This window comes from Leuresthes tenuis, unplaced genomic scaffold (genome assembly GCF_036924035.1).
Source record: "Leuresthes tenuis unplaced genomic scaffold, fLeuTen1.0.hap1 SCAF_21, whole genome shotgun sequence".
Taxonomy (NCBI): Eukaryota; Metazoa; Chordata; class Actinopteri; order Atheriniformes; family Atherinopsidae; genus Leuresthes; species Leuresthes tenuis.
This window is the reverse complement of record NW_027325375.1, coordinates 5,903,372-5,930,880: the sequence shown is the minus strand read 5'-3', so window position 1 is coordinate 5,930,880 and position 27,509 is coordinate 5,903,372. Positions and strand designations below refer to the sequence as shown.

The 27,509-nt window shown below is 39.6% G+C and overlaps 2 protein-coding genes across 3 annotated transcripts; both read right to left on the bottom strand.

The window, feature by feature from the left end:
• Window positions 1-1,125: 1,125 nt before the first annotated feature.
• LOC140279769 (pterin-4-alpha-carbinolamine dehydratase 2-like) lies at window positions 1,126-22,586 on the bottom strand. 2 transcript variants are annotated; one of them, XM_072374936.1, is made up of 4 exons: window positions 22,318-22,586; window positions 21,474-21,605; window positions 10,256-10,336; window positions 1,128-5,330 (listed from the first exon to the last, which is right to left on the bottom strand). In XM_072374936.1, exons 1-4 carry the CDS (start codon window positions 22,429-22,431, stop codon window positions 5,235-5,237), a joined length of 423 nt encoding a protein of 140 aa, XP_072231037.1. In that variant the 5' UTR covers window positions 22,432-22,586; the 3' UTR covers window positions 1,128-5,234. The 2 variants fall into 2 exon arrangements, with proteins under 2 accessions (XP_072231038.1, XP_072231037.1); XM_072374937.1 differs by lacking the exons at window positions 21,474-21,605; window positions 22,318-22,586 and adding an exon at window positions 18,555-18,827 and having other exon boundaries at window positions 1,126-5,330.
• Window positions 22,587-23,107: 521 nt separating this feature from the next.
• txndc15 (thioredoxin domain containing 15) lies at window positions 23,108-27,102 on the bottom strand. Its single transcript, XM_072375244.1, has 6 exons — window positions 26,904-27,102; window positions 25,584-25,903; window positions 25,123-25,269; window positions 24,413-24,576; window positions 23,763-23,893; window positions 23,108-23,412 (listed from the first exon to the last, which is right to left on the bottom strand). The coding sequence occupies exons 1-6, from the start codon at window positions 26,998-27,000 to the stop codon at window positions 23,216-23,218; spliced, it is 1,056 nt and encodes a 351-aa protein (XP_072231345.1). The 5' UTR covers window positions 27,001-27,102; the 3' UTR covers window positions 23,108-23,215.
• Window positions 27,103-27,509: the final 407 nt, after the last annotated feature.

Sequence of the window (27,509 nt, the reverse complement as noted above, 5' to 3'; positions counted from 1 at the left end):
TGCAAGAAAAGAACAAAGGCACCCCCAACCTGCACCTTCTTTACTCCCTTCCACCTCTGCAATCTCTTATCCTCCATCATCTTCTTTCCCTCCCTCATTCGTTCTCCTGATTGTCTGTCTTATGGTGTGTATGTGTGTGTTCGTGTATTTGTGCAGGCTGGACTGCTGGCAGCGCAGAATTAGTAGGTGAAGCTGAAAACGGATTAAGAAGCCAGAAACAAGAGAGTTCACTAATGGGAGGACTGACTTGGCTGCTTGCTGCTTCTGGCCATCAGCTGAGGCCAATTATCTGTAGGTCCACATCTGGCCTGGTCTGGCCCAGCTTGACCTTGTAGGAATTGCAACAAGGTCCTCCTCCTCCCTCTTTTCAGGGGCAGGAGGATGGTGTAGCACTGAGAGATCCTTCAAGTATAATAATACTAGAAGAGATCCTTCTGTTAGTATCATTCCTTCTAGTAACAGTTATTTTATTTTTTAGTTAGTTAATCAATATAAATCAGTAAAAAGTTTGGTATTTTTTAAATAAAGTAAAAAGAGACAATTAGCAATCTTTCACTGGTTCCAGCTTTTCACATGTAACAATTGGACTGTATATAATAGATCTTTGGGTTTCAGATGTTTGATTCAACAAGACAAGGAAGTTAAAGTTGTCATCTTTGGTTCTGACTAACTATAATTTTATGCATTTCTTCTTTATGACCTGTTGATCAGTCATGTAAGACAATTTTCCCAAAGGGCAATAGCCTATTGTTAAATTTCTTCATAAACAGAGTTGTAACACATTACTTAGGAATGTGTTTCAGTGAGCTTATTATTTTTCTACAGTAATGCATTAGATTCTACTTTGAAACTGAGTATATATTGTACTGTACTACACTGTCAGCCTGTATAACACACAGTTTTAAAGTTTTAAAAAAAGATACAGGGATTTCATTGCTTAAAAGTATAAAAAAACAATTGAAATACAAAGTGCAAAGCAGAAAAACAACCTCACATCCAGGAAACCTGAGATGCTGTGTTTAATATAAAAATCCAAATGCAATGATTTGCGAATTATTTAAACCTTTTAAGTATTGATACATTTGATATACATCAACAACACATTAAAGATAAGAAATTCTTTTTCTTTCTCTTTTAGAACTGTATGCTCTTTTTTAATTTGATACCACAACACTGAAAAAGAAAAGTTGGAACTGACAGAAAAAGATTAGAAACTTACTGCTAAAACAACACCTAGTTGAACACCTCAGATCAGTATCGAATCCTAGAGAAGATAAGTCTTTAATAAATATAGTAAGTAAAGATGAGAAGCAGTTCACCACTCTGTTAAAGTTCAATGATGTATCTCTGTAGGAAATGAAAAAGATTTTTATTTCACCATATACATTATATGATAACATTGAAAGATTTGTAAAATGGTAACAAATATGGTCACATAGGACAAAGCTGAAAGTATAATTAGTGAACAGACTATTAAGCTCTCAGGCAGCACCACTGTAAAAACATGATTCAGTAGACATCCCTGCAGGCCTCAGAAAGACTTTAAGCCATTACATCCTTGCCTATTTCAGCAAGACAATCGAAAACTACATTCTGCACATATGACAGCAGTATGGCTCTTCTGTAGAATCCACGTGTCAGACTGACCTATTTATCTAGATTTGTTATCTGATGGACATATTATTCATTATGAAAAACTGGCAAACTCTTAAACAATAGAAATTCTAAATCAGAAAAGGATTGGAGAACATTTTTCTTTAAAATTTTGTCAGTTAACCCCTCTGTGGCTAACCCATGCAGAGTACTACTGAGGAAATATGACACAGTAAATATGCTTTGATACATATTGCCACAGCAAATTCAGATTGGAGGTTCAGATTCTAAGCATTTAAGAACACGATAAATATAAAAAAAACACAATTCTAAAAGTTTGGTTTGGTTATGAACAACAAAAATAAAGATAAAATAATTGTTTGTGTGTGTGTCAGTAATGACAGCTATAATGCAAACATTACTCCGGATCTGAAACGGTGAAACACACAAATATTGCAGGAGGTCCAAACGTGTTAAATGATTTGCAGTCAATCTGTTTGTATCTATATAGCAACCCAACTTTTTGTAAAAGGAAAGACAGAGCCTGTGTGTAACTGTGCCTGAGCTGGAGCTGTAGGGAGGCATGTAACCAACAGATGGCAATTCCTCTCCGCAGCACAAGATCTGTTGTATTAAACATATGTCAAGTTAAAGTCTAAATAATTGATTTAGATTTGCGTAGCAGAACTTTGTTTTGTCATCTTTTCTATCAGTTAATATTTTCATGACCAGCAACTACTAGATTAAACTCACTTCTTTATGGAACAGTTAAAATGAGCTTTTGTGATTACTTAAAACAATACAGATGAGATACACAGTGAAGTGCAAACAGAGGCATTGCAGCTTGTGTTGGAAATATTAAAAACACATGAACTCACTGGTATTGCTTCCAGACTTAGTTAACTAAAGGACTGTCTGCATGGGTCAGGGCTGTACAGTTTCACACACACAGCGGTCGTTCAGTCACAACTCCACTAAACGAAAGAAAGAATGGTTGGTGAAGAGATCATCTGTGCAATAGTATGTTGGATTGTAAGAATGTGATATAACTTCAGCAGCTTATGGGTGGGCCTAAATGGCTTTCACTGCAAAAAAGGCGTGCAAATTTGACAAATTATATAATCTAATACAAAATCATGGACCGTGACACAGTTCCTTTGACAAGTAAGGGTTCGAATAAAATTGAAAACATGTTGTGATCCGGTAATATCCTCTAGAAAAAAAAATTTAATCAATCTTTGATGTTTCACAACAAAATATGAGAAAAGAGTTTTTTTTTAAAGTTTATTTGTTACCTAAAGCATCAAAGGGAAGGTTCCCTGCTGTACTTTGCAGGAAACAGGCAGCGTTTAGTAATGTTTAAATGCAAAGTATCTGGATAACTGTTATCATGCAAGCTTGCCACTATTTGTTGTTGAGGTTTCATCCGCACACTTAAGTGAAGGACAGCCGATTTATATACTGCATACACATGCAGGAGACACACTCTGGCACTAGCTGGACTGGAATCTGCTTACTTGTCACATGTCGTCATCGTGTGTGACAAAAGGGATAAATGCAACAAACAATTATCCAACTGTACACCCATAAAGCAGTTAATTGCAGCTATTTGAAGAAAACTTGTGAAAACTGATGCAACAACCAGTTTTGTGTCTAAACTCTCTCACCCCTTCTACGAGTATGCTGTTTTTATCATTGCACCTACTTCATATTTGTAATCGAAATTAGGGTTATGTGCAGTAGACTCCAAATTGTTTGGAGTCTTGTTAAGCTAATGAGAAATTGAAATGAACAGAGGCAAAATAGTCTTCAAGGCAGAATCAAAGTATTTGTTTTACTGGTGCAGTAACTTTTTCTATTTTAGTTTTTGTACAGGTTAAACATATCATACAATTTGGTAATTGGCGAGTTCAGGAGTTTCTTGTAGATTGATCTTGTAGATTGATTGACAGCCATGCTGGATGTTTCCAGATGCTTCCAATCTCTGCTCAAAACTAAGCAAACAAACTGCTAGCCAAGACTCCATATCTACCATGCACACATGAGGGTGATGTCAATTCTCTTACCTCCATATAACAAAGGCCTAAAAAGCCTGGTTGTCTATAATCAGAAGTTGGTCCGAACAGTCTTCAGTGACAACTTTTACACAAGCTTAGAGCAAACACTACGAAGTTAAAGCTGGGAAAGGACTACAGATTTTTTTCTAAAGACCTGGCTGTTCAATACTCGTTACTCCCTCCATTAGAGGGACTGTCCTGCAAAGAATTTATTTAAAGTTTAATTTGTAAGACGCAAAGGAAGTTAACGGTTTCAGCAAACAAAGTTTACTGAAACAACACACATTGCTGCATAGAACTTCTGGATGTATTTGAACCCTTCTGAAATTTCCTGTTGAAAGATTACACTAAACCTGAGGATAAAAGAGACGGCAACATGAAATTGTGAAGCACAGTGGAGGGGACATCATGGTTTGGGGCTGCTTTGCTACCTCGGGGTCTGGATGCATTGCAGTTGTTAGGGAACAAAAAACAGAATCTCATCAAATATTTTACAGGAGTGTGTAATGGTACCTTAACCTGAGGTTGAGGAGAGCTTGGATTCATTAAAGCTAGATAGCAATAAATCAACAACAGAATGGTATGGACCAACTGAAATGCTAAAGCATAACCTCAAGTGAGCTGATCAATGAAGGCATTCCATAAATACTGATTAACTGAAAGAGTTGTGTAGAGGGGAATGGCCCATCACCCCTTTCATCTTGCAAGCCACACAAGTCTCAGCTGCAGGAAACATCTGATGGAGGGTGCTGTAGCTAAAGGTGGCTTATAATAAAAAATGTGAATTTAGGAGGCTTCTTACACATTGATGAACTCAGGAAAGACTAATGATCATAATTATTCTCCGTTTGTAGAGTCAGATTTGCATCACAAAAAAGTGATGAATTATGTGTGAATTATGACTCAAAGGACAGAAAGGCCATTTATGACAGTTCTTCTCCTGATTTAACAGTTGTGGTCTTACACTCATCTTATTCGCCCATCTTTTTCTACTGGCAATCCAGTCGGGAAAACACAGGAGCTCTATCTGACTCATGCCTTAACAAATTGTAAATCAAGTAAATCCCCCTTCTACCGACTTTGACCTCTTTCCTTGTTTTGCTTCACTCTACAGAGCCAAAATGAGAACATATGTCCCAGTGCGGGACTCGCTGCAGAAAAAGTATCCTCCACATCACTAGCATGTACTGGACAGAACACTGAAGAGTACTTTACTCAATTTCTAAGAAAAAATAAAACAAAAAAAGGGGGGAAAACAGTACACAAAGAAGTGAAACTTGTCTTTCTGATAGCAATGAAATCAAACATGGAGGAAGGCTTTTTTACACCGTCAGTACAGACGCAACAGCGTAAAAAAAAAAAAAAATCAAAGTTTTATTTTCACAGAAATCTTGTAGAAAGTATGCTGTACAAAAATGCATTTTTCTTTTTTTTTTTTTTTTTTAAAGGCTTCACTTTATTTAATTTTTTTAGACAAAAACAGATGTATATTGTGCACATATGAAATAATTATTTCAGAGAGCAGGAACTGAAATTAAGAAAACTAGAAAAACTGGATTAAAGTTTCAGATTGAAGACAAAACGTTACATGGAAAGTGCGATTTTGTCAATAAACTTCGCCATTTTGATGTCCTGTTTAGACAGTCCTCCACAGTCGTGTGTAGTCAATGTAATCTGGACCTGTGAAGACATATATACACTGTTTTCAGTCACAATGCAATGAAAATAAAATTAATTTAAAAAAAGAAAATATGATCAGAACACAACAAATTTTTGATTTTGTTAATTTTTCTTTGGTGGAAAATATGCTGGAAGAACCTTAAAGAAGGTGACATCCAAATTATTAGAGCCATGGCAGATTTATTCATTAAGTTCTGTGAAAGTGGAAATACTTTGATAAGGAACTCCCCTGTGGCTCTAATATTTGGCATTTCACTTTTATACAGATTTATCCTCCACTGCAAATAAATGAATAGATAAATAAAGTAGGGAAAATTTGAAATACTGGTTTAAATACGAATGCCATGTTGTCTTTACTGTAGTTAGCTTTTTTTGGGGACCTGGGACTGCAGGGACCTGGGTGTGTCTATCCCGAGCGTTGCAAACTAGCTCTAGGGACGTGAAATGTCACCTCGCTGGCGGGGAAAGAGCCTGAGCTGGTGTGTGAGGTGAAGTGATACCAACTAGATATAGTTGGGCTCACCTTCACACACAGCGTTGGCTCTGGAACCAAACTCCCGGAGAAGGGCTGGACACTCTCATACTCTGGAGTTGCCCATGGAGAGAGCCGTCGGACGGGTGTGGGGATACTCTCAAGCCGACTGAGCACCTTCGTGTTGGGAGTTCTTGGTGAGCATGAGCATCGCTTCCCTGCGGCTGCAAATCACAGGAGGGAAGGTTCTGACTGTTGTTTGTGCATATGCACCAAAAAGCAGTTCAGATTACCCTGCCTTCTTGGAGTCTCTGGCTGGTGTCACCTGGGGATTCCACTGTTCTTCTGGGGGACTTCAATTCCCATGTGGACAATGATGGAGTTTACCTGGAGAGGTGTGATTGGGAAGAACAGTCTCCCTGATCTGAATCCGAGAGGTGTCTTGCTTTTGGACTTCTGTGCTAGCCATAGATTATCAATTACAAACACCATATTCGAGCATAAAGGGGCTCATAAGTGTACCTGTCAACTGACTACCACCTGGTGGTGAGTTGGATCCGTTTGGGAGGGGGGGTCTCAAGGGTGTTTTGGCAAACCATTTGACAGCTCAGAAAGGGAACGCAGGGACCTTCCCGGGTTTTGCTTGACCTGGATGGATTACTGCTGACCCAAACTGAGGATATTGTCAAATGGTAGAAGAAGCACTTTTGAGGATCTCCTCAATCGAGTTTGCTTGTCCTCCTTTGAGGAGGCAGTCTGAGGACTTGGCGGAAGTCGTTGAGGTTGTTAAAAAGCTTCCCAGCGGCAAAGTTCCAGGGGTGGATTTGCCACAAGATGCTAAAGGCTGTGGACATGGTGGGGCTACCTGTTGCAATGTTGCATGGAAGTCTGGGTCAACGCCTATGGAGTGGCAGACCGGGGTGGTGGTTCCCATTTTTAAGAGAGGGGACCGGAGAGTGTGTTATCAAACTACTAAGCCTCCCTGGGAAAGTTTACTCCAGGGTGTTGGAGAGAAGGCTCTGACCGATTGTTGAACTTCAGTTTCAAGAGGAGCAGTGGGGCTTGCACCCAGGTCGTGGAACAGTGGACCAGATCTTAACCCTTGCAGAGTTACTGAGGGTACCAAGGGAGTTTGACCATCCAGTGTAAATTTGTTTTGTAGACTTGGAAAAGGCTTACAACCGTGTTCCCCAAAGGATTCTGTGGGGGAGGGGGGCTGAGGGAGTATGGGGTACCGGAGTCGATTTTACAAGCTATCCGGCCCCTGTATAATCAGAGCAAGATCTGTGTCTGCATTCTGCATTCTGAGTCGAACTTGTTTACAGTGCGTGTTGGACGCCGCCAGGGCTGCCACTTGTCACTGATCCTGTTTGTGATTTTCATGAACAGGATCTCAAGGTGTCGTCGTGGCGAGGAGGGCGTCTGGTTTGGGAACCTCTGGATCATATCTCTGCTTTTTGCTGATAATGTGGTTCTGTTGGCTTCTTCAAGCCAGGACCTTCAGTGCACACTTGAACGGTTCGCAGCTGAGTGTGAAGCAGTCGGGATGAAGATTAGCTCTTCCAAATCCGAGGCCATGGTTCTCAACCGGAAAAAGGTGGAATACTCTCCGGGTTGGGGATGAGTCCTTACCTTAGTAAGAGGAGTTTAAGTATCTGGCTATCTAGTTCATGAATGATGGCAGGTTGGAGCGAGAGATGGACAGACGGATTGGGGCTTCGTCAATATAAATGAGGGCTCTGCTCCAGTCCATCGTGGTAAAGAGGGAGCTGAGCCAGAAGGTGAAGCTTTCAACTTACTGGTCCATCTTTGTTCCAACCCTCGATTAAGGTCATAAGATCTGGGTAGTGACTGAGAGAACGAGACTGCGGATACAAGCAGCTGAAATGGGTTTCCTTCACAGAGTGGCTGGACTCAGAGATAGGGTGAGGAGCTCAGCCATTCGGAGGGAACTCAGAGTAGAGCTGCTGCTCCTCCATGTCCAAAGGAGTCAGCTGAGGTGGTTCAGGCATCTAGTTAGAATGCCTCCTGGTCGTCCCTCATTCGAGGTTTTCTAGGCACGTCCTTATAGGAGGAGGCCGTGGGAGACCCATGACTCGCTGGTGGAATTATATGTCCCATCTGGCATGTGAACGCCTTGGCATCCCCAAGGAGAAACTGGAGAGTGTCGCTGGGGAGAGGGATGTCTGGGTTTCTCTCCTTGATCTGTTGCCTACCGCAATGCGACTTCGGAAAAGCAGATGAAAATGGATGGATAGATGGATTCCTTAATGTTCAAGGTATTTAAATGTTTTTCACCGTGCAAAGTTAAAATGTTGTCTCTGCTTTCTCACTGCAGAGTTGGTAATAATTTATCAGCTACGAGCTACAGTGAGATGCACTACAGTTTGGAGGAGCAAGATCGGGTAACTGAAATACAGTTTTTGATTTAGTGGAAGTTGACGTTAAGTTATTTCTAACTGTTCAGTGCGAGTCAGTCATTACAAAGGAAGCTTTATAATTGGCAGCAGCCACAGGGCTCCAGACTGATAATTTAATTGTATTTTGCGATAATTTTTTGAGACAGTGCTAAACTGAAACTAGGCACACCAGTGCCACTTAAAAACACAAGGTTCATCATAGTATAGCAGGGTGGCCAGAGCTATCACTTGTATTTGGTTCCTGTCACTCTTGTTCACCTCATAGAAATATTGGTTCATTTTTAAAAATAAAATTTAAAAAATATATAAATAAAATAAAATCACTGAAACTCTCTGCACTGCAGCTATAGACCCCAAATTTCTGATGAAGAAAGGACCAGGAATGTCATGTAGAACGATTCAAAGACCGTCTCCTCCCAATGTGAAAGATTTGCGTGGTTAACAATGTAAAGATACTGCAAAAAAAGAGTTTTATGTAGCACTCTCCAAGCGGTCCAACATTTGCAGAGAAAGCTGGTAGTTTTCAAACTCAACTACCAAGTTTAAACATGAATCCTGTGCAACAACAGCACAACAGCAAACTACACCTGTGGTGAGTCTGTCTACAGCATTTGTAATGAGAAATGTACTAATCAGCCCACAGAACGCATTAGGATAATTCAATTCAACACATCCTACCACGATGTGAAGAAAGGGCGGCCACATACTAACTTCAACTGTCAAATTCAGACCAGTTTGCTCCTATAAACAGAGTTTAAGTGAATCCCATGAACAGAAAGGACACAACAACAGTGCAGTTTGTTGTTAGTAGTAACGATGTGCCTATAATGATGACGCTGTCAGTCTGTCCTAAGACAGCAGAGACTTGTACACACACTGAAAAAAGCTAAATTTCACTCTAGTTTTATGGTCCTAACTGTGCCCCTTCCTTTGCTGTTGATTGACAAGCCAACTTAATTGGAGAGGACAGTGCTGTGCCTCCAGTTATGATGTGGTTGGCCGACCAGCAAGTACAAGTTTTGGTTTTGGTTTCTGTGAAGAGACTTGAGGAAACTGCCCACACGCACTGCGCCTGGCTGTTGATGCCACATAACATTGCCAGCACACGACTTCCCCCTTAAACCACAAACTCAATCATATTTCACAAAATCGTCTTTCTTTATATCTACAATGCACACAGAGAGATCTTGTCCTGTTATTTGTAAAGAACTGTGTGTATCTAAGGTTTGTTGGTTCCACCAACTGAAGTTTGACTCAACCAATGAGGTTACACCCTGCAGAGAAAGCTTGTAAACATGTCTTGATGAGGATAGCCAAGAAAACATAGCAGAATGTGATTGAATTTTAGAGAATATTAGCAGCAGCTCCGTAAACAGCAACTATGTTGTCGGGGTTGAACTTAAGTTAGAGTGGGATTTGTGTGCAAGCGTCTGGTGGAAAGTGCTGTGGGGGCTCAGAGACCTGCAGCACTGTTCTGCAGCCACTTTAATAAAGAGTGGATTAGGAGCAGCATTCCTCTCAGAGAGGCCTGGTCCACCACACAGTAACTCAGTGGCTACAGCCTAATGCTGAGAGATTTTCACGGACTGGCTTTGTCATATCAACCACTCCTTTACTCTTGAGGATTTTAAGAGCGTGTGTGCGAGTGCTGGTGAGATATTTGCAAAAGTTTTCACTTGGTAAAATGGTGGGATTATAGCGTGAAGCTGTTGGGTTTTTTTTTTCCTCACCCTGACTAATGGCGTGTTTCAGGCTTTGAGTGGAGAGCTCCTCAAAACCAGCAATGACTGTTTTACATGAAAAAAATCTGACTTTATCCAGGGTTGATCGATCCAAGTGTGTCTATAATTTGTTACAAACCAACCCTTGGATTGTTAATACAGCAGTATTTCAAACAACCAGCTGGATAAAAAAATCTGATTCCACATGTTAGTACATCTGTAGTTGATACTAAATAAATGAAGCACTGTAAATAACTCCTTAAACTCTATTACACAGTGGGATTTGAGCTATCATTTAGAGATACCCATTACCTTATTATATACATTGAACCACTCTGGGTGATGGTTCATCTTCTCTGCCTGCAGAGCCACCCGTGACATGAAGCCAAATGCCTGTAGAGGGAAGAAAAAGTTTCTATCAAAAACAATAAGAATACTTTTTCCTGCTATTCTTTTACAAGCTTTTTGCCTAATCTAACCCCAATGTAAGTGGAGATGAAAAAAATACTAGACAATATAATTCACAGCTTAAAAGTACAAAGTACATTGTACAAAGAGAAACAACTGTTATTATATCGCTCATATAAGTTAATCTCTGAAGACTTCAACAATATTATCATTTGCATTTACACATCAGCCTCCACTTGTGGGTGGCAAGAAAGTTGCTAAATACACCTGGAAACATTTATCTCGTTGCAACATGATTATAATGTTATTGTTAACTTTCACAACAGGATTTTTAATAGGATTTCAGGTCAAATGCCAGTGGAACAAGGTCCAGTTTCAGAAGACATAAATATATATATATATTTTTGTAGTTTAATGTAATTGCTTCTGGTCTCAGCAGTGACTGATCATAAAAATGCAAAGCATAAATACAAGCTGTTCTAATTAAAATATTTTATGAAATAATTCAAACATTCAAAGAAATCCTCCTGAAATTAATCTTTCAAAATGATGCCAATCTATCATAACAAAAGCTAATGTACCTGAGAATGTGTTGCAGCATTCATTTGACTTTGGAACCACAGATTACGGAAGAAACCTGAAACTATTAACATTGTAGAGGCTGAACAAAAGAAGCGCTTTCTTAAAGGTGAATTTTGAACTTTTTTGATGATGAATTTATTTATTGTTGCAGTTCTTGTTGCAGACTTGATGAACCTTGTTTTAAAAGGTTGGTTCTCAGATGTAAAAACAATAAATAAATACATAAATAAAATATGTTAGCACAAATACACACAGCAAAAAGAGCAATGTTGCCATCTGAGGCAAGGAGAAGCACAAAAAGGCTTCTGTGCATTTAAAAAAAACTCCAAAATGTATGTGTGCACACTTCCAAACCAACACACACACACAGTCAGGCAAACATAAATACTCGTCATATTTCAGGTTAGGCATGTGGCTTTCTCCAATCACGGGCCATCCAGGTAGTGATTACGATAATTCTAATTATCTACAAAGAGGAGAGTGAAATCCTCGTCATACTGGTTGTGAGGAGAGGGGGGAAAAAAGAAAAAAAAAGAAAAAAAAATCAGGTAGACCCATTTCAGAGCAATTTCCCACTGCAATCTCAATTAAGCCCCTAAATGCTTCCTCTCTCCCTAATTAAATCAACTGAAATACCATTGTTTACAGCCGCTGCTGCGGCCCCATCTACCACCTGACATGACGAAACACAATTACTTTCACAAAGGAAATTGCGTTTCGTCTTTAGTGCAGTGTAGCCATTTTCTAAGATGACCCGTTTGGTTCCCTTGCAGGACTATGCATGTAACACGATCGGCAGCTTGATAAAATTGGTTATCAAGGAAACGGTCTCCTGATCAATTTAAGTAATTGACATATTCCTGCAACTTGACCCCAGAGGCACCAATTTAGGGAGCAAGGCGGTCTGCTTTTTCTCAGTTTTCATTGGCTCTAATGGAGATGGCTGAGCAGCCTGTCATGTAAGGTGTTGTTCAAACAAGTCTCCTCTCTCAGGACTGAACTCAACCTAATCTGCTGCTGGGGAACACAGAGTGACAGGTAAAATGATTCAGTGTTAACACTTGAAGGCTCCTGCATGTTGTTCCATTACAAAGCACAATACTTTTTCCGAAACTCACTTTCTCCCCTGGACTCTGTTATGGAACAACACTTCCTCACTCCAAACTGGCTCAGACTTAGGCTACAAATATCTAGATGCTCAGTGCTGTCGTCCATCTGCATACTGGACCTTTCAGCTTAAGATTTGACTGATGCTTGTTCAAAAGCATGTTCCCTCCTCTCAAAACGTTAATGCTACGTCACGATGTATGGATGGAGTGGGACTTTGCAGATGCACATGTGATCCTATTCGTGGTACAATTTAGGTACAAGTTTCCGATGTCAGCAAACTCCACCCCCGAGTATCAGAATAGCGACTTAAAAACAGCAAAAAAAGATGAATTCTGTGCTGGCAGAACAGCAAGAACATGTCAAAAAAGAAAATGTGTCCTTACACACCTACTCCTTTAATCAGGACTCTCATTAAAGGAGTAGGTGTCTCACGCAATGAGCGTGAGACACATGCATTTCAACGAGTTCTCACAGTCACACGCCACAAATGGTATTTCTCACGCTGAAAAAAAAAGTATAATATATATTTCTCAGGCACGCCGCTATCGCTATGGAAACAGGGAAGGAAAACAAGCACGTCTCCCATGAGTCTGAGCAGAGCAACACAAACAACAACACAAATAAAAATATAAGTAATGAAAGACCCGTTGGCCATAGTTCATATATATATATATATATATATATATATATATAGATAGTTATAGGTCAGGTGTGTGTTAACACAATGCCAAGGAGGAAAGACATCAGCAATGATCTTAGAGAAGCAATTGTTGCTGCCCATCAATCTGGGAAGGGTTATAGGCCATTTCTAAACCCTTTGGAGTCCATCATGCTACATAGACAAAGATTGTTCACAAGCGGAAAACATTCAAGACACTTTGTCAAACTTCCCAGGAGTGGATGTTCCAGCAAGTTCACCGCGAGGTCAGACTGTTTAATGTTCAGAAAAACTGCAAAAAACATGTTAAATGTTAAAGTTAGTGACAGCACAATTAGAACAAGTCTGGCTTGATTTTGAATGGATGCCAGGAGAAAGCTTCTTTTCTCTTCAAAAAACATACAGGATCTGGTGCACAGCACATTTGGAGAAAACCAAACAGCAGCAAATCTACATCAGAATGGCAGAAAAAGAATAAAAGTGTTGCAATGACCCAAAGCCCAGCACAATATGTTGCATATTGTTGTTCATCTGACGTTGTATTTACCCAATTTTCACACCATATGATATTTTTTAAACCTAGACCTTATTTCTCGATGAAGTGGTCCCAGTAGAGGTGTGTGTAGAATTCCCTCCGTTAGCTCTCCTATAGCTGCAAGTAGCCACATAACAGTCGCTATGTGCTAACAAAGCAATAGTACGCGTTCGTTCATTCATTCGTCTTAAAGTATTGGTGAAATAAAGACAGATAATGCCTTATTTAGAGGCTGCATCGTCCCTGCCCTGTTCACTCCTTTATATGGATATAGGCCGACCGCGAGTTTTCTAAATAGCTTCCGAAAGATGCCGACTTTCGCCAAACTGTTCTCGGTGAGTAGATAAACGTATTTCAGGCCATAAATAAGGTCTAGGTTTAAAAAAAACTGAGTTCCCCTTTAAATTATGTCCTGATACATAAAACTTCAAACTAGAAAGAGGATGTATTTTCTATTTCTGTGACTGTATGATACACTTGAATAATTTATAAACAGCAACACAAAGTCAACTAAGCAGATTTGAGGCATCATTACCGAAACAATTTTTGTTATGTTTGTTAAAAACAATATAATTATTCACATTGTTTTATGAATTATGGTAAAAAGATCTAAAATATCTAGATATCTAGATATCTACCTCACAAATCCAGTACCATCACAATGTGAATGGGGATGTGAATAAGCAGCAGTTTCCCTCAGCTTTAGGGAGCTCTTCAGTGGGTTTAGGCTCACTGTACAGTTGTCCAACCAGGCAGCCTTACAGCTCTGGTACTTTCTCCCCCATTTCTCATGTCATTTCTTTCAGTTACAGCTTTAAGCTCAAGTGTATGACAGCTGAATTCTGAGGAAGGTTCATTTGTAGACAACATGAAGTTGTCTATGAAAAAGCCTTCTATGGCAGCAGCTACATGCAAGTTTTTTTTTGTTTTTTTTTTGGTGTGACGAGTGAACAATGCTGGCTCCTAAAAAGGTAAGAGTAGATGCTTATATTATCTATGTTGAGGTACTTGAGTTAGGTTTTTCTTCATTAAAATAAGGACAAAGGTGTACACTGAAAGCTTGTCTCGTTGGAAAAGGGTTTTTATCTCTTTCTCTGAGTGGCTTTGGCAAGAGTTTGATTTGCCAACTAGCTCCACATGTTGATCCAATTTGTTGACGCTAGCCTACAACAGACATTAATAGGCAAATGGTTTACTTTGTTCCTGCTAGAGACAAACATGTGAGACTAACAGGTGTTTTTTTTTTTCTTCTTCAATGCAGGAACAGTTATCTTTAACGTTTCATGTTTGCCAACCGGGTCACAATAATAGACATCAACATCACAATAACAGAGTATGCTTGCTGACATTACGCCAGGTCTGCAGCTGCAAACATCACCATTACATCTGTACATGTTTTCATAGATTTATAGACTTGGCAGCTTCTAGACTGGGCCAATAACTGGTCACTTCAATTTAGTTTGAATGCAAGAAGTAGATTTTCTTCCAAAGCCATCTTGTGACAAGATCAAGTTAGCCAATAATCAGGAAAAATTATTGGCTAATTCATTTTTATAAATAAAAGTACATTATATATACGCTTTGAGTCTGTTGAATTAACAGTGCATAAATCCCAACCAAAGCTCTCATTTATTTTCCAAACTTATGAGTGCTGCGCTCCACTGTTTTTATCATAAGAAGAGTCTCAGAGTAAAATGCAATTTGTAGCAGAAGGAAACATGAAACATAACATGACAGTTAAGTAACACAAACCCTGAGAAAAGAAGACATGTCTCAGGAGGGAAGAGGGACAGAGAACAGTGATCTCTGACTACAAATGAATTTAAGTTGAATATCTGCAAAAAAAAAAAAAAAAACCTTGATACCTAAAAATTCCAGTGAAATCATGCTCTACATCAGCCGTCTCTCATAGGTAATGGTGCCTCGGGATAGTAAGCATAGCAGCAGAACACAATGCAGGTAAAGTGGCAGCGCTACGCCCATCTGTCACCCGTGGGTCATCTCAACACCCTCCACTTGGGCTAAAAAGAAAATAAAACCACCCCTCCACTCCCAGGCAATGTGTCAGGAGAGGTCAAGGGCTCTCCTTCTCAAACTGCTTTGTTTACCCGATTTGTATTGTATGAGCCACACTTCATGAAGCCAACAGGTCAGCCAGCCAGTCGGCTATCCATCCTTTCACCCAGCCGTTGTCTCCAACAGGCCCAACAAGCTGTAGCTGTCAGAGTCAGATAATTTGACATGACATTACACAGGCCCCCCATCTCAAATAATCAGAAACACCCGACAGCAGAGCGTGCTATGCCCCTTCCCCCCCACCGCACCACACACCCGCTTTGAGTAGCCATTTTGTGCTATTACAGCATGATTGTCATACAACACTAGATGAGACAATTTGACGTTGGAGCGACGTGGTGTTCTCGCTCTCAATGCAGCTGTGGGCTGAAATACAGGACTCAGTTTCAAACACATGTGTCTGTTATTTACAGATCTGCTTTCCACCGCCGCGCGGTCCAAGGGCTTAGAAATGCCTGCTCTGCCTTGCCAGGACTAAGTGCATGCAGATTGTGCCTACTCTTGTTAGCCTCTGACAGACACATTCACACTGTAGGCATGTACTAACACACACATGCAAACTTCACCAGCATACGCAAACACATGAAGACAAGCCGTTTTCCTCCATTACACACCACCACAACTACCCGATGATTACCCCGCGAGCCCCATCATCTCCCACATTGGTGTTAGCCTCCTAGAAAACCTTCGCTCCGCTGCAGCGAAAAGCAAGAACAACATAATTTGAATGGTAGTGGTTGTGGTGATTGTCATGATCATGACCACGCCTCTTATGTCTCATTTCTCTTCTTTCCCAAACAGCTCTTCAAAAGCTTCCAGCTGGCTGGGCAAGGCTGCCCGCTAAACTGACATGTAATTTAAAGCAACGTATCAAATAATGATGAGGCAAGACTTCCAACTCTAAAACTCTTTCATGTAGTAGGCAGGACTTTGCTGGGCATTTGAAACATCAGCAGTATTAATCTTCTCAAATTAACATTCTTACAGTTGAGAAACACAAAGAGCTTCACTTTTGAACTCTAATAAAGAGGAAATGCACTCTGCCACATTGTGAACACACATTTAGTGACTAACATCATGTGTAACAACTCTTCACGCATGTCAGCTCCTATTTATGTAACAAGTGTCATGTAATGCTTAGGCATGGGGTTAAGGCCAACTTATGCAAACCCCTCATTAAACGCAGGGTTACCAGCCAGGGCTTAAAAAGACACTGGTCTCGTCAAAAGACAACAGACGTCAGGGCCATCTTAGCTTACCCGTGGTCTGATAGGTAGATTATCTAACCAACTTCAACTTGGGTGCCACACCCTCCAGCCATTTTCACAGAATGAGATGAATGCAGGCTGCTTCTAGTTCCCAGGGAGACTTCCATTTTGGAGACAGAGATGGGAACTGAACACCGCTGAGCCGATTAACTGGCCTCCAACTCTGAGAAAGGGATATGGTCGGAGCACTTGTGCAGGGGTTAGCATGTATACAAATGTGAACATACCAAGGTGTACATTAGATTTAGCTGGCAGTTTTGCGAGTTATCAAATATCTGGATCATTATATATATATATATATGTATGTCATACAGGAACACCAAAACACTAACTTAGATGTAAGTTAGGAGCACAACATTTAAAAAATAAACATACAACACACTCTGATAAAAGAAATTGATTGATTGATTGTGGAAAGAAAGTTCTTTATAAAATCTGCTTCATTGGTTAGATGCCAAGGAAGCCTCACCGTCAGCACAATAAGCCGTGAGTCTAACCCTGCATTCATACTGTGTGTGTGGACGAAGCAGGAGAAGGATGGCTCTGAGAGTTGGGTTTACACAGGGGCTCAGTTTTAGTTGTAGGACAACTTATTCAACACAAGCAGACCAAGGCCCTTAACGAGAGGCAGAGGCTTGAAGGAGATTTAGAGGAGAGGGAGGCCCCAACTGAATATAAAATGAGGGGAGGGGACGATCAGCCTCCAAGAACGGAGCAAATGGAGCAGCCGAACACTGCACTTCTCTCATGTTCTGTGCCGTTTGTAATGCAGTTATTGACTGTGGTCAACTGGGGCTTCAGCATGTTGTTTCAGTATTTGTATCAGAACCTTTTTTGTCCAAAATAAGTCAAAATATCTAAATAAGTCAAAATGTTGGCCACTGTCATTTATAACCGCCTATATGGACCTCATGACAGCTTCTCTTGCAATATTTTTTTTTATTTTTTGCAAACTGCATAAAGGCAAGAGTAGGTCAAATCCATCCATCCATTTTCTATACCTGCTTTATAATGCTAAGGGTCCTGGGGTAACTGTAGAATATCCCAGCTGTCATAGGGCAAGAGGCAGGGTACAGCCTGTACAGGTCACCAGTCCATCGCTGAGCTCACTCAGTAAACAAATAACCATGCATGCTCACATACCAATGGTCAATTTAGAATCAACAGTTAACCTAACATTCAAGTGGAGAACTAGGAAAAAAACCCACGCAAGCACGCAGAGAAAATGCAAACTCCACACAAATTCAAACTGAGAACCTTCTTTCTGTGAGGTGCGGATACTAACCACAACATCAGTGCTCTACCAAGTATGTAAAGTGTGAAAGTATAAAGTTGCCACTATGTACGTGAATATGTTGTTGATATATTTCTAATGTGATTTCATTATGAGATATTCATGTGCACAGTGCTAACACACAACAAACTGGTTTGGTATGACATCATGTTTCATATATTATGTATTGTACAGAACTGAACTGTTGTAAATTTAAACTCAGCCTTTTAAGTAATGTTTAGCTCTAGCTCACCTAAATTTATTAGGTAAACATATTAAAAAGGAGCAGAAATAAGGATAAAGCTAAGTTTTCATTGTCAATTAATTTGTTAATCAATGAGTGAATTAACTCAAATCAAAAAGTCATTTGAATATCAGAAATTCTAAATCATTTCAAATAACGCTTATGTGCAGTGTTTTCATCCCTTTATAAAAAGAGTTATTTATCTCACATATTCATTAAACTGTATGTTTCATTAAAGACTGTTGAATATACAAGTTGCCCTCCTTTAGTTAAGACAAGATTAGTTGACTTTGCAAGTTAGACTGAAAATAATAACCAGCCATTTTTCTATCTTAAAAACACAGCTTTTGAAAGATGTTTTCATTGTTGCATGAATGAATGTTTGTGGCGAAAGAAGGAATGCCATCATTGTAAACCTCAGCTAACATACCACAGAAGTTGAGCATGCACAGCTCACCTTCCCTTTACATGCCGCCTCTTAAGGCTACTAGTTTCACTTGTGTCGCATGAATGTTTCAGCTTCATCCACCAAAATGTTTAGCAGATGGTCAGTTGTAAACATACACAGCATAAAGCTTTATGCATAAACAACATCAGTGACTGCAACTTAAAAACACACAATTCAAACCAGAATTTACAGTATTAAAGACAAGCATATGCAGAGATGTTTCCACATGTGATTGCAGGGATTCGCACTAACCTAAATGACTTTAAATAGAGGATTGTGCCTCTCAGATCTGATTAAATACTCTCGACTTGACAAAGAAAAAAATCCCTCGCCATAACTTCTCAAGACTACTAACACCACTAACAACACATAGTGTACACACAAGCCGCCGATAAATGACTGACCTTGTTATGACATCATAACACTTTCCATTCACTGTAATCAATGAAAAATAAACAACAAAAAAAGCAAGCGCAATAGGCATATTGCTTTTAGTTCATTAGCAGCTCAGCTTTACCTCAGACTGCTGCCATGGGTTTACACACAGTAATGGGTACAACTCTACCGCCCCCTGGAGGACATAGGAGGAAGTGTTCCTACACACAGATGGTGGACTTGTTATTCTCATTATAAACTCTTGGGGATCCGATTTCTTCAAGTCCATCACTTGCAGATAAGTGGCAAATGGAAATCAGCCAGCATGTCACTCCTCATCTCCACTCCCCTTCAGTAAAAGCCCTTTAAGTACAACCATGAAAAACGAGCAGGAGAGTTTGTGAAAATACATCAGAGAATTGGTGGGGTGTCTAGAGAGAGAATAAAAGAGAGTGAAAAAGAAGAGCGGAGAGGCAGACACAGAGCAGCCAACATGTAAAACTGGAACAACATGAGCTCATATCCCAATAACACGGGGTACAGAATAGGAATGAGAGACAAAGACTGAAAGGCAAAGATAGGGAAAGGAGGCGACAAGAAATGCAACAAGCAAGAAAGAAAAAAAGAAGAAGAAAGAAAGCTAAGCCCATCTACCAAAGGGAATGATGAGGCTGTTAGTGGTTTGTGAACCAGATGAGACATTTTAACCAATTTGATTGTTTGTGAAGGAAATCATTCTGATCAAAACCCTAATTGCTGCCAACTGGCCGCCTGGCTTGTCTCTGGGTAATGCAGCCTGACGTGTTGGGGTAAGAGGAGAGTCTTTAGAGCCGGGAGGTACAGATGGGGAAGGTCGGCGCTCGCCCCCTGACTTCAAACACGGGGAAGTGTAAAAACAGACTGCTTTAGCGGCTAAAACAACTAACGACAGGATTAGAGGAAGTCCGCTAAGTGGCCTTGAGACATTGCAGTTTACTTCGCTCAAACTTACTTGAGCTAAAGTAGCAAAGCTGCGTACCAGAGATGCGGATAAATAAAAAAACAAAAATAATTGTAAGACTATTTGCAGTAAAGACAAGGTAGAGCCTGATGAAGGACTACTGACAACAAAAAGCTAAGAATGTAGTACATATCTGTGGGTGAATAGTGTAATCTCAAGGTTCACTCATTAGTTTTTTCTGGAGCTTTATATCATATCACACAACTTTAACAACAGACCACACACATTCATAACGGTCTGGGTTTAAGAACTTATGTTTTGAGAATCCCAATGACACCTAAGCAAGTTCTACTTACTGGGGAATGCTGTGGGACACATTCAAAGGATCTGGAAAAGCACAGTGAATCTTCAGTTTAGAGCCTTGTTATAAAAAAAAATTAAAAAAACATAGTTGAAGCTGGTATTATCATTATAATTACTATAACTTCTGGTGCAATTCATGCTAATGAAAAATACTGTAGCAAGACTTTGTTTCTAGGTTTTTACAATTTCACACAATGCATCACCATGACATGGAATGAAAACCAATCCAAAGCATTCCTTAAGTGCAGTTTTAAAGTGTGCGTATGGCTCTCCTCATTCAACATGTATCTTATTTATTCCTGTCTGATCTAGATGTATGGTTATGCAGCGGTTCGCACTGAAGTCCTGCAAGACGGTTATTTGATCCAACTTGATGGTGAGGTTGGGCTTTGAGTTTGCATGTTCTCTGTGTGCCTTTGAGGTTTTTCTCCAGCTGCTCCGATTTCCTTCCACAGTCCGAACACATGCATAAAAAGTAAGCTGCGATTCTAAATTGGCTGTAGGTCTGAGCGTGCATGCTTGTTTTATATCTGCACTAACTCGGTGATGGACTGTCCAGGTTGCTCTCGCTGGTAAAGGCTCCAGCCTCCAGCATCCCTGAACAGGATCAAGCGAGTACAGAGGATCAATGTGTGGATGGATGGATGTTTCGGATTTAAATATTACTCACATATTGTCTTTGGGTGGATTTGCAAAGCATCAGACAGAGTTCCCATTAATAACAAGCAAACGATGCACAGATTTTATGTATAGGGCACATGTCTCAGAGGCAATGTCCAGAGCCTGAACTACCCACATCTGATTAAAGCTGGATATCAATGAGTAAATATTTCAAGTGACATCTGATGCTTTAATAGTAGTGTGTGTTCATCTCTGTGAACATCTCATCTTCCAATAGTACACACCAACACTGCTTCCACCTAAAACAATGACCTACTTTGTATGTATTTGTACATGGTGTTTGTAAATGCTAAATGCACATTGTTGTAGGATCATACCACTCATTTAACCATTCACAAAGACTGCGTCATCGGATTTGAGTTTTCCCTGTGAACACTTCACCACTTGAACAAGAGAAGGTTCAGACTACCAACCCTGCAATAAGTGGATGATCTTCTATGACCAGCCTATATACAAATTGCAGTGCTTATGTAAAATGTTTTATGAAAGTGACCAAAACAAAAATCTCAAAAACTTCAGAGGTCCAACATTTACTGTAAATAAGTTAGATGTAACACAAATACACAAACCTGATTAAAGGTTTTAAAGTGCAGCTCCTTAAAGATAGCATCGCGATCCTCCACTTCCATCCATCCTGTGGCCCTGAGCTCCATCACCAGCTGGTCCCGGTCTGCAGGGGAGAGCCAATGGGAGTCTGACGACTGGTAACAACAAGGAATACACATTTACTGATATATCTTTTCCCATCATTCAAACTGGCTATTTGCATTACCGATTGTGGTTCTTGGGATTCTTTTTTTTATAATCTGTTGGTATATAATTCAATGTGAGACCACAGCCCTCAAGATGTGCCTTTACATCCAGATAACGCTGACGCAGATACCTGGGTGCTATTTGTGCTGCGTCCAAAAGGTGGCAGTGTTTTACTAAAAATTAGAAACCTACCAACGCTAGTTTAACCAAGCTGAAGCTCATTTTTTTATTTCTTTTTATTATTTTATTTTTTGTCATTCCTGGGTTTTTGCCATTTTCATTGAAAAAAATAATAATAATAAACATACCAAACTTGCTTAAAATGTCTAACTTGCAAATTCAGACGATACAACATTAATTCTAAGCTAAATCAGACTTAACGCATACCACAGTAGCAGCAAAACGTTTGGAAAAAATGTAATTTAAGCGTCAATTTAAAAAGTTCTCTCTTAACATTTTCATTATTACTTTAAATGTAAGCTGGTACGAGCTCAATGTGTCTTTCGCTAACGGTTGTCGTCTCAATCTAGAAACTGTCTGTGCCTGGTTCATCTAATGAGAAAACACTGTCATAAGAGATTCAAACTTTCATTTCGAGCACGTATACAACATGCTTTTAAATGGTAATGTTAAAAGTCCGACTGTCATCGCAGTACTCACCATTTTAGATGAGTGGCTCCTGGAAGGCGGAGGTCCTCTTAGGCTGCTCAGCCGAGACAAACGGCTGCAGGGCCATGAGCTGGCCGTCCTGAGGCTAAACATTAACCCAAACATAACCAGCTTTTGGTCAGCTGTGCTCGTTCTCTACTAGCTAGTTTGGTTCCCTGCGTGTCCTCTATTGCCCTGTCCCGATCGGCCATAGCTGTTTAGCTCACTGCCTGATTAAAATGATTCACGTTCCAAAGGGAGTTTGCTAAACGGGCAGACGCCAATGAGGGACTCATAGACCAACCTGCTGCATGCCAGAAGCTGTGCTCACTGATTAACACAGATAACTTTAGGTCACTTTATCTCAATTACAGATAACTATATATAAGATGATAATTTTTCAGAAATCGTAATTCATGTGTTATGGAACTATTCTATTGGAGTGACTGACTATACCTGTTGTCTATTGAAGCAGGGTCTCATATGCATATTATAGTATTGCATTAACAACAACAAAAGATAAACCTTTTCGCATATGTTTGCAGGTAAACACAGTTGAATTTATTCCCTTAACAGAGTTTATCCACTGTGTTGAGGACTGCAAAACTCTGTTAAACAAGTGAATAATGTGTGACTGGCTTAACTTAGGCAGCCTTTGCTTCATGTGATCCTCCTTGTTTGTACTTTGCACTCAAAGATTATGGTATCTACTAAAACTACAGAAAACTAACTCCTCTCCAACACACCCTCAGCTCTGAAATGTTGTCTTAAACCCAGCAAATCACAACATTTTAAAAAGGAATCACAACTATTCAAATACTTTATTTCAAACCAACATCTAAATATGAGTAAATTACAAATTTCTATGAACAGAAAATTGTTTGCATCCTTCTTAACTTGCAGTCTGTTTTTAGTCCTGATGCTCGTGCTCCTGTCCAGGTATGAGCCAGCGGATGCTGTCTGCTCGTAGGATGGCATACATAGTAAAGCCAGTGATGAAAAGGATGGAGAAGACCAGCAGCCAGTCGATACCCTTTACGGGGATGCTGGGTAGGGGTCCTAGGCGGTCCATATCTGTTACGTTTCTGTCAGGGCCAGCTTCAAACCCTAGAACGGATAGAGATTTTTAGGAAGTACGGCATGCTTAAAGAACCTTCTTGGAGTGCCTTGTTTGTATTCTTAATTAGTTTTCATTGTTTCATTTCATAGTTTTCTTCTTTCTTTTTTTTTTTACACAAGATGATCAACTTTACTTTCAGGATTACTACTTCCTCAAATATGGTCACTAAGAGTAAAGAGACAATCAAAACAACAGTAGAAAAATTAGATCAGCAGCAAGTGAACATTCCATGAGTGAACCCTAAACTCTCCAACTAATCAAACAGATTTCTGACTGAACACTTTATACTGTAGTCTGAAACACATAAAACGGTATGATTTAGGGCTCATATATGTACCTGTCTGGTTAGTGATGAAAGAGGTGAGTGTCTCCAGCGTTCTGTCGGTGTGGTTGAAGCGAGCCATGGGTTTGGCCCCCTGGAACAGCAGGATGTTGGGAACAGCCACAGTCCCAAACCTCGTGGAGAGGCTGGTGGAGGGGATGGCATGACACATGGAAGACAAATGTTATTGTTTAATATTCAGCCAAGTCTCTGATCAGATGTCTTCTTTTCTTTGGTGCTTGTTATTGTAAGTGCAATAAAAATCGTACAGTTGAGAGGCCAATCTGAGTCCTTGTTCAAATAAACATGTGGACAAAAGCTATTTTCAATTCATACTGTCCACCATTGGTATGTTTTCCTGAAAGCAGAAATTTGTTGCTCTTGACAAAAAAAATGCACATTAGGTGGGATCATCAATGCAGAACAGCACTCACATGTACAAACACATAATTAAAGAACATTCAGCACAAAACAAAATTATTGATGGATCCCTAATCAAATGAACTATCAACTGATTAAACTCCTTCTAGCACAGAGAAGGATAACCAAGCCATAGAGCACAAAGGCTTACGAAATAAGAAAATATAAATTAATTCATTCCACTATAAAGCAGTAACTTTCACAGTTGGATGCACATGAAATACCAGAAAAACGTGACCATTCACCTGCTGTGCTGTGAGGCATCCAGCGCCAGGAAATGCATGCTAGGAAAAACACGAGGCAGGGCATTAAAATGAGGTGCCAGGTTGGTTGAGAACTGGCACCAGGCTGTGAAGAACAGCACCACAGAACACTCTGTGCTGTTAGCATTGAGGAACTCCATCAGGTCCTGAAAGAGGGGAAGAAAATGCAACAGACAGGTTTAGTTCTCTGGCTATGAAACAGAAGAACCTTGTAATTAACAGTCTGTTTATTTCACTATTAAAATGACCAACATTCAGCAATGTACCAAAACACACACTGCTGACTACAGTAAAAATTATTCTCTTAGGTATTAAGGCTTGAAGGCATTACAATTATGAACACAGTATAAACTGCCTAAAGAGTTGTGCTAAATCTCACTATAAACCACAGAGACACCCCACAGCTATGTAAATTAGTGTAGTCAGAGCAAACTAGGGAACAAGACTATATAAAAAAAAAAGAAAACTGTTATGAAGATAAATTATAGCTAAAGATATTTACCGGGAATGTCCTTTTTCAACACTTGATTCTTGTTCACATTTTCTTTGCAAATTAAGTCTGGTTTGTTAAAATAAGCACAGTGTTTGAGAAAAGACACCAATAATAGATTTCTGATTCTTGGTGGCTGATTTCATCTCGACATCCCTTCCCACTGATGGACATGCATATATTCAGGAAACTACAGGGATACCTGTGAAGCATTGAGGATGTGCACAGTGAAGTTGTCCATTCCTGTGATGTTCCTCTTGTCACAGGTCACCTTGTAAGTCTTGGTGGTCTCAGTGGTGTTCTGCTCCTCAGCTGGTGGGATGTCTGTACGCACCATGTCAAGAGTGACCTGGAAGTAAACACCAAAGCAGTAGTCAGCTTCTGCACTGCTCAACTTATTTCTGTGTTCGTTTCAATTTACAAAATCAGACTTCACAATGACTCAACTCAACTTTATTTCTATAGAACTTTTCAAGCTGAAGTGCAACACAAACAACAACATATCACATTTTAGCAACGTTTAAGTATAAATAATTACACATATAATGGAAAATACTTAATCTATACAAATAATGTTCCACATCACAGATCCTTTCTTCCTCTCCTGTTCCAGATCAATCTTCAAAAGCTCCAATTCATGTTGTTGCACCTCTGGTGACTAACCTGCTGTGACGGTTCTGGTCCCGTCTCCTCCAGTGATGTTCCGTCAGCAGCCAGAGCAGGTGAGACACATTGAGCACTCTTCTCATCGCAAGGTGGGGAGAAGCCGGACTGGAAGTCCTTCACATTCTTGGGAAAGAGTGACTCGATGTCTGACGGACTGATCGGCATTTCAGTTCCCATCACAGCATCTGCGATCTCAGCGGTCTTGAACTGCCTCTTCGGCAGAGAGTCCAGGTCTTCAGACTCCACAAACTTGGGATTGTTCTCCAAGTCAGACACTGTATCCTCTGATAGGATGAGCTCCAGGGACTCGTCATTCTCTGAAAAGAAAAAAAGAAACAACACAAATGACAAAGTGATCATGATATCAGATATTTCTGTCATGGCTGTGCCTGCATGGTCACAAGTCAGACACCGAGAGAATAAAGAAGACCTTCTTTCAAAAGACTATCAGAGCCTTAAACAGTGCAATAACAATAATAACCCTGAAAGACATTAAATCCCAAAATATTCACTTATGTATATATTCCTTTTATATTTATATTCACCTAATAAATCTGCTATAATACTTTTTAAAATTGTGTTTAAGATCCTTTATGTATTTCAGTCCTACTCTTATAATTTAGTGCATCTACATACAGGCCTGTCACATCATGGCCAGATCGCAAATATTTCATGACCAATTTGCAATTGTTAGAACCGTTTCCATTAATCTATATAAAAATGGCAAGATGAAACTCAGAGAAATCACATTTTTCCACTGTTTGCAGACCATTCTTTAGATACAATTTAAGGGCCTCAACCAGTATTTCGCAAAGAGGATGACATCTAAAATTCAACAGTCTGCATTTCAATGAATTTCTATTGACTTGATGGAAGTGAATTTTTTATTCACTATACTTGTGACTGTTCTTTGCAGATGTGAAATACATGTAATGCTATTGTTTAATCTGGTATCTTCTACTGTAAACGGGACATAGCTCGTCTTGCTTATCTTATTCACAATCCAAAACCATTTCTGATAGCTCAGCCCTCATACTCAAGTTATGTTATTTTGTCTTATTCTGTATTACTAGCTTATCAATTAAAATCTTGAATCATTAGCATGTAAAACAGCTAGCTAACTGTCCCAACCCTCTTAGCTAGTTTAAATTAAAGAGCAGTCAATAAGTGTAATATTATGCAACAAGCTGACTGACAGAAAAATGCAAGCTAACGTAACATGCTTTTCTAACATTGGCACAAATGTGTACCTAGATAACAGACATTAACACTGGTTTGCACTGTTTGGCTAACTAGCGGTGACAGTCAGTGTCTTACCTTCTGCTCTCACAGACGAAAGCCTCAACACGTTAGAGCTATGCAACATAAATATCAAAACAACCGTTAGGGGAAGGTTATATAATATTCCCGACATAATTTATTTTCTAATACAACAACAAGAGACAAATATGCGACTGCCACGACATGTTGAGATGTGAGGCAATGCTGTTGCCTGGTCCTTAGGAACAAATAACTACCGGTGTGGCGGAAGAAAATAAATGATGCACTGCTAAATTCTGCTTCCGGGAGGATGGAATCACGTTTTTTATATTTTAATTATAAAAAATAGGTGTAAAAAAAAGAGATGATAATTGGCAGCATGGTGTTAGATATTTCATCATATAGTCCAGTACTATATTTCAGGCAAAAAGAGTGGTGATTGGGGGAATCTGTACAGATTAAATTATTTTCTGTTTACTCTTCGTGTTAAATATAGTTGCTGAATATTTCTGAATAACAGCTAAAATGTACGAATTATAGCTAATAATTAGCATTGCTGGATAAAAGTTCTTCATAAGTTCAGTTTTTATTATTTTATGTAAAATTGTTATAATTGGTAGAAGAATTGGGTCACAATGTTTATCAGTTGTACTTTTTTTTTAT

Coding starts and splice junctions, on each gene's coding strand:
- txndc15 (XM_072375244.1), bottom strand. CDS start 27,000: ATGTCGGGAATATTATATAACCTTCCCCTAACGGTTGTTTTGATATTT. Junction 25,270..25,583: donor GACCAGAACCGTCACAGCAG/GTTAGTCACCAG, acceptor GTTTACTTCCAG/GTCACTCTTGACATGGTGCG. Junction 24,577..25,122: donor ACATCCTCAATGCTTCACAG/GTATCCCTGTAG, acceptor CCCCTCTTTCAG/GACCTGATGGAGTTCCTCAA.
- LOC140279769 (XM_072374936.1), bottom strand. CDS start 22,431: ATGTTTGGGTTAATGTTTAGCCTCAGGACGGCCAGCTCATGGCCCTGC. Junction 10,337..21,473: donor ACTTTAAAACCTTTAATCAG/GTTTGTGTATTT, acceptor TTCCCTCTACAG/GCATTTGGCTTCATGTCACG. Junction 5,331..10,255: donor GGTTCAATGTATATAATAAG/GTAATGGGTATC, acceptor ATGTCTTCACAG/GTCCAGATTACATTGACTAC.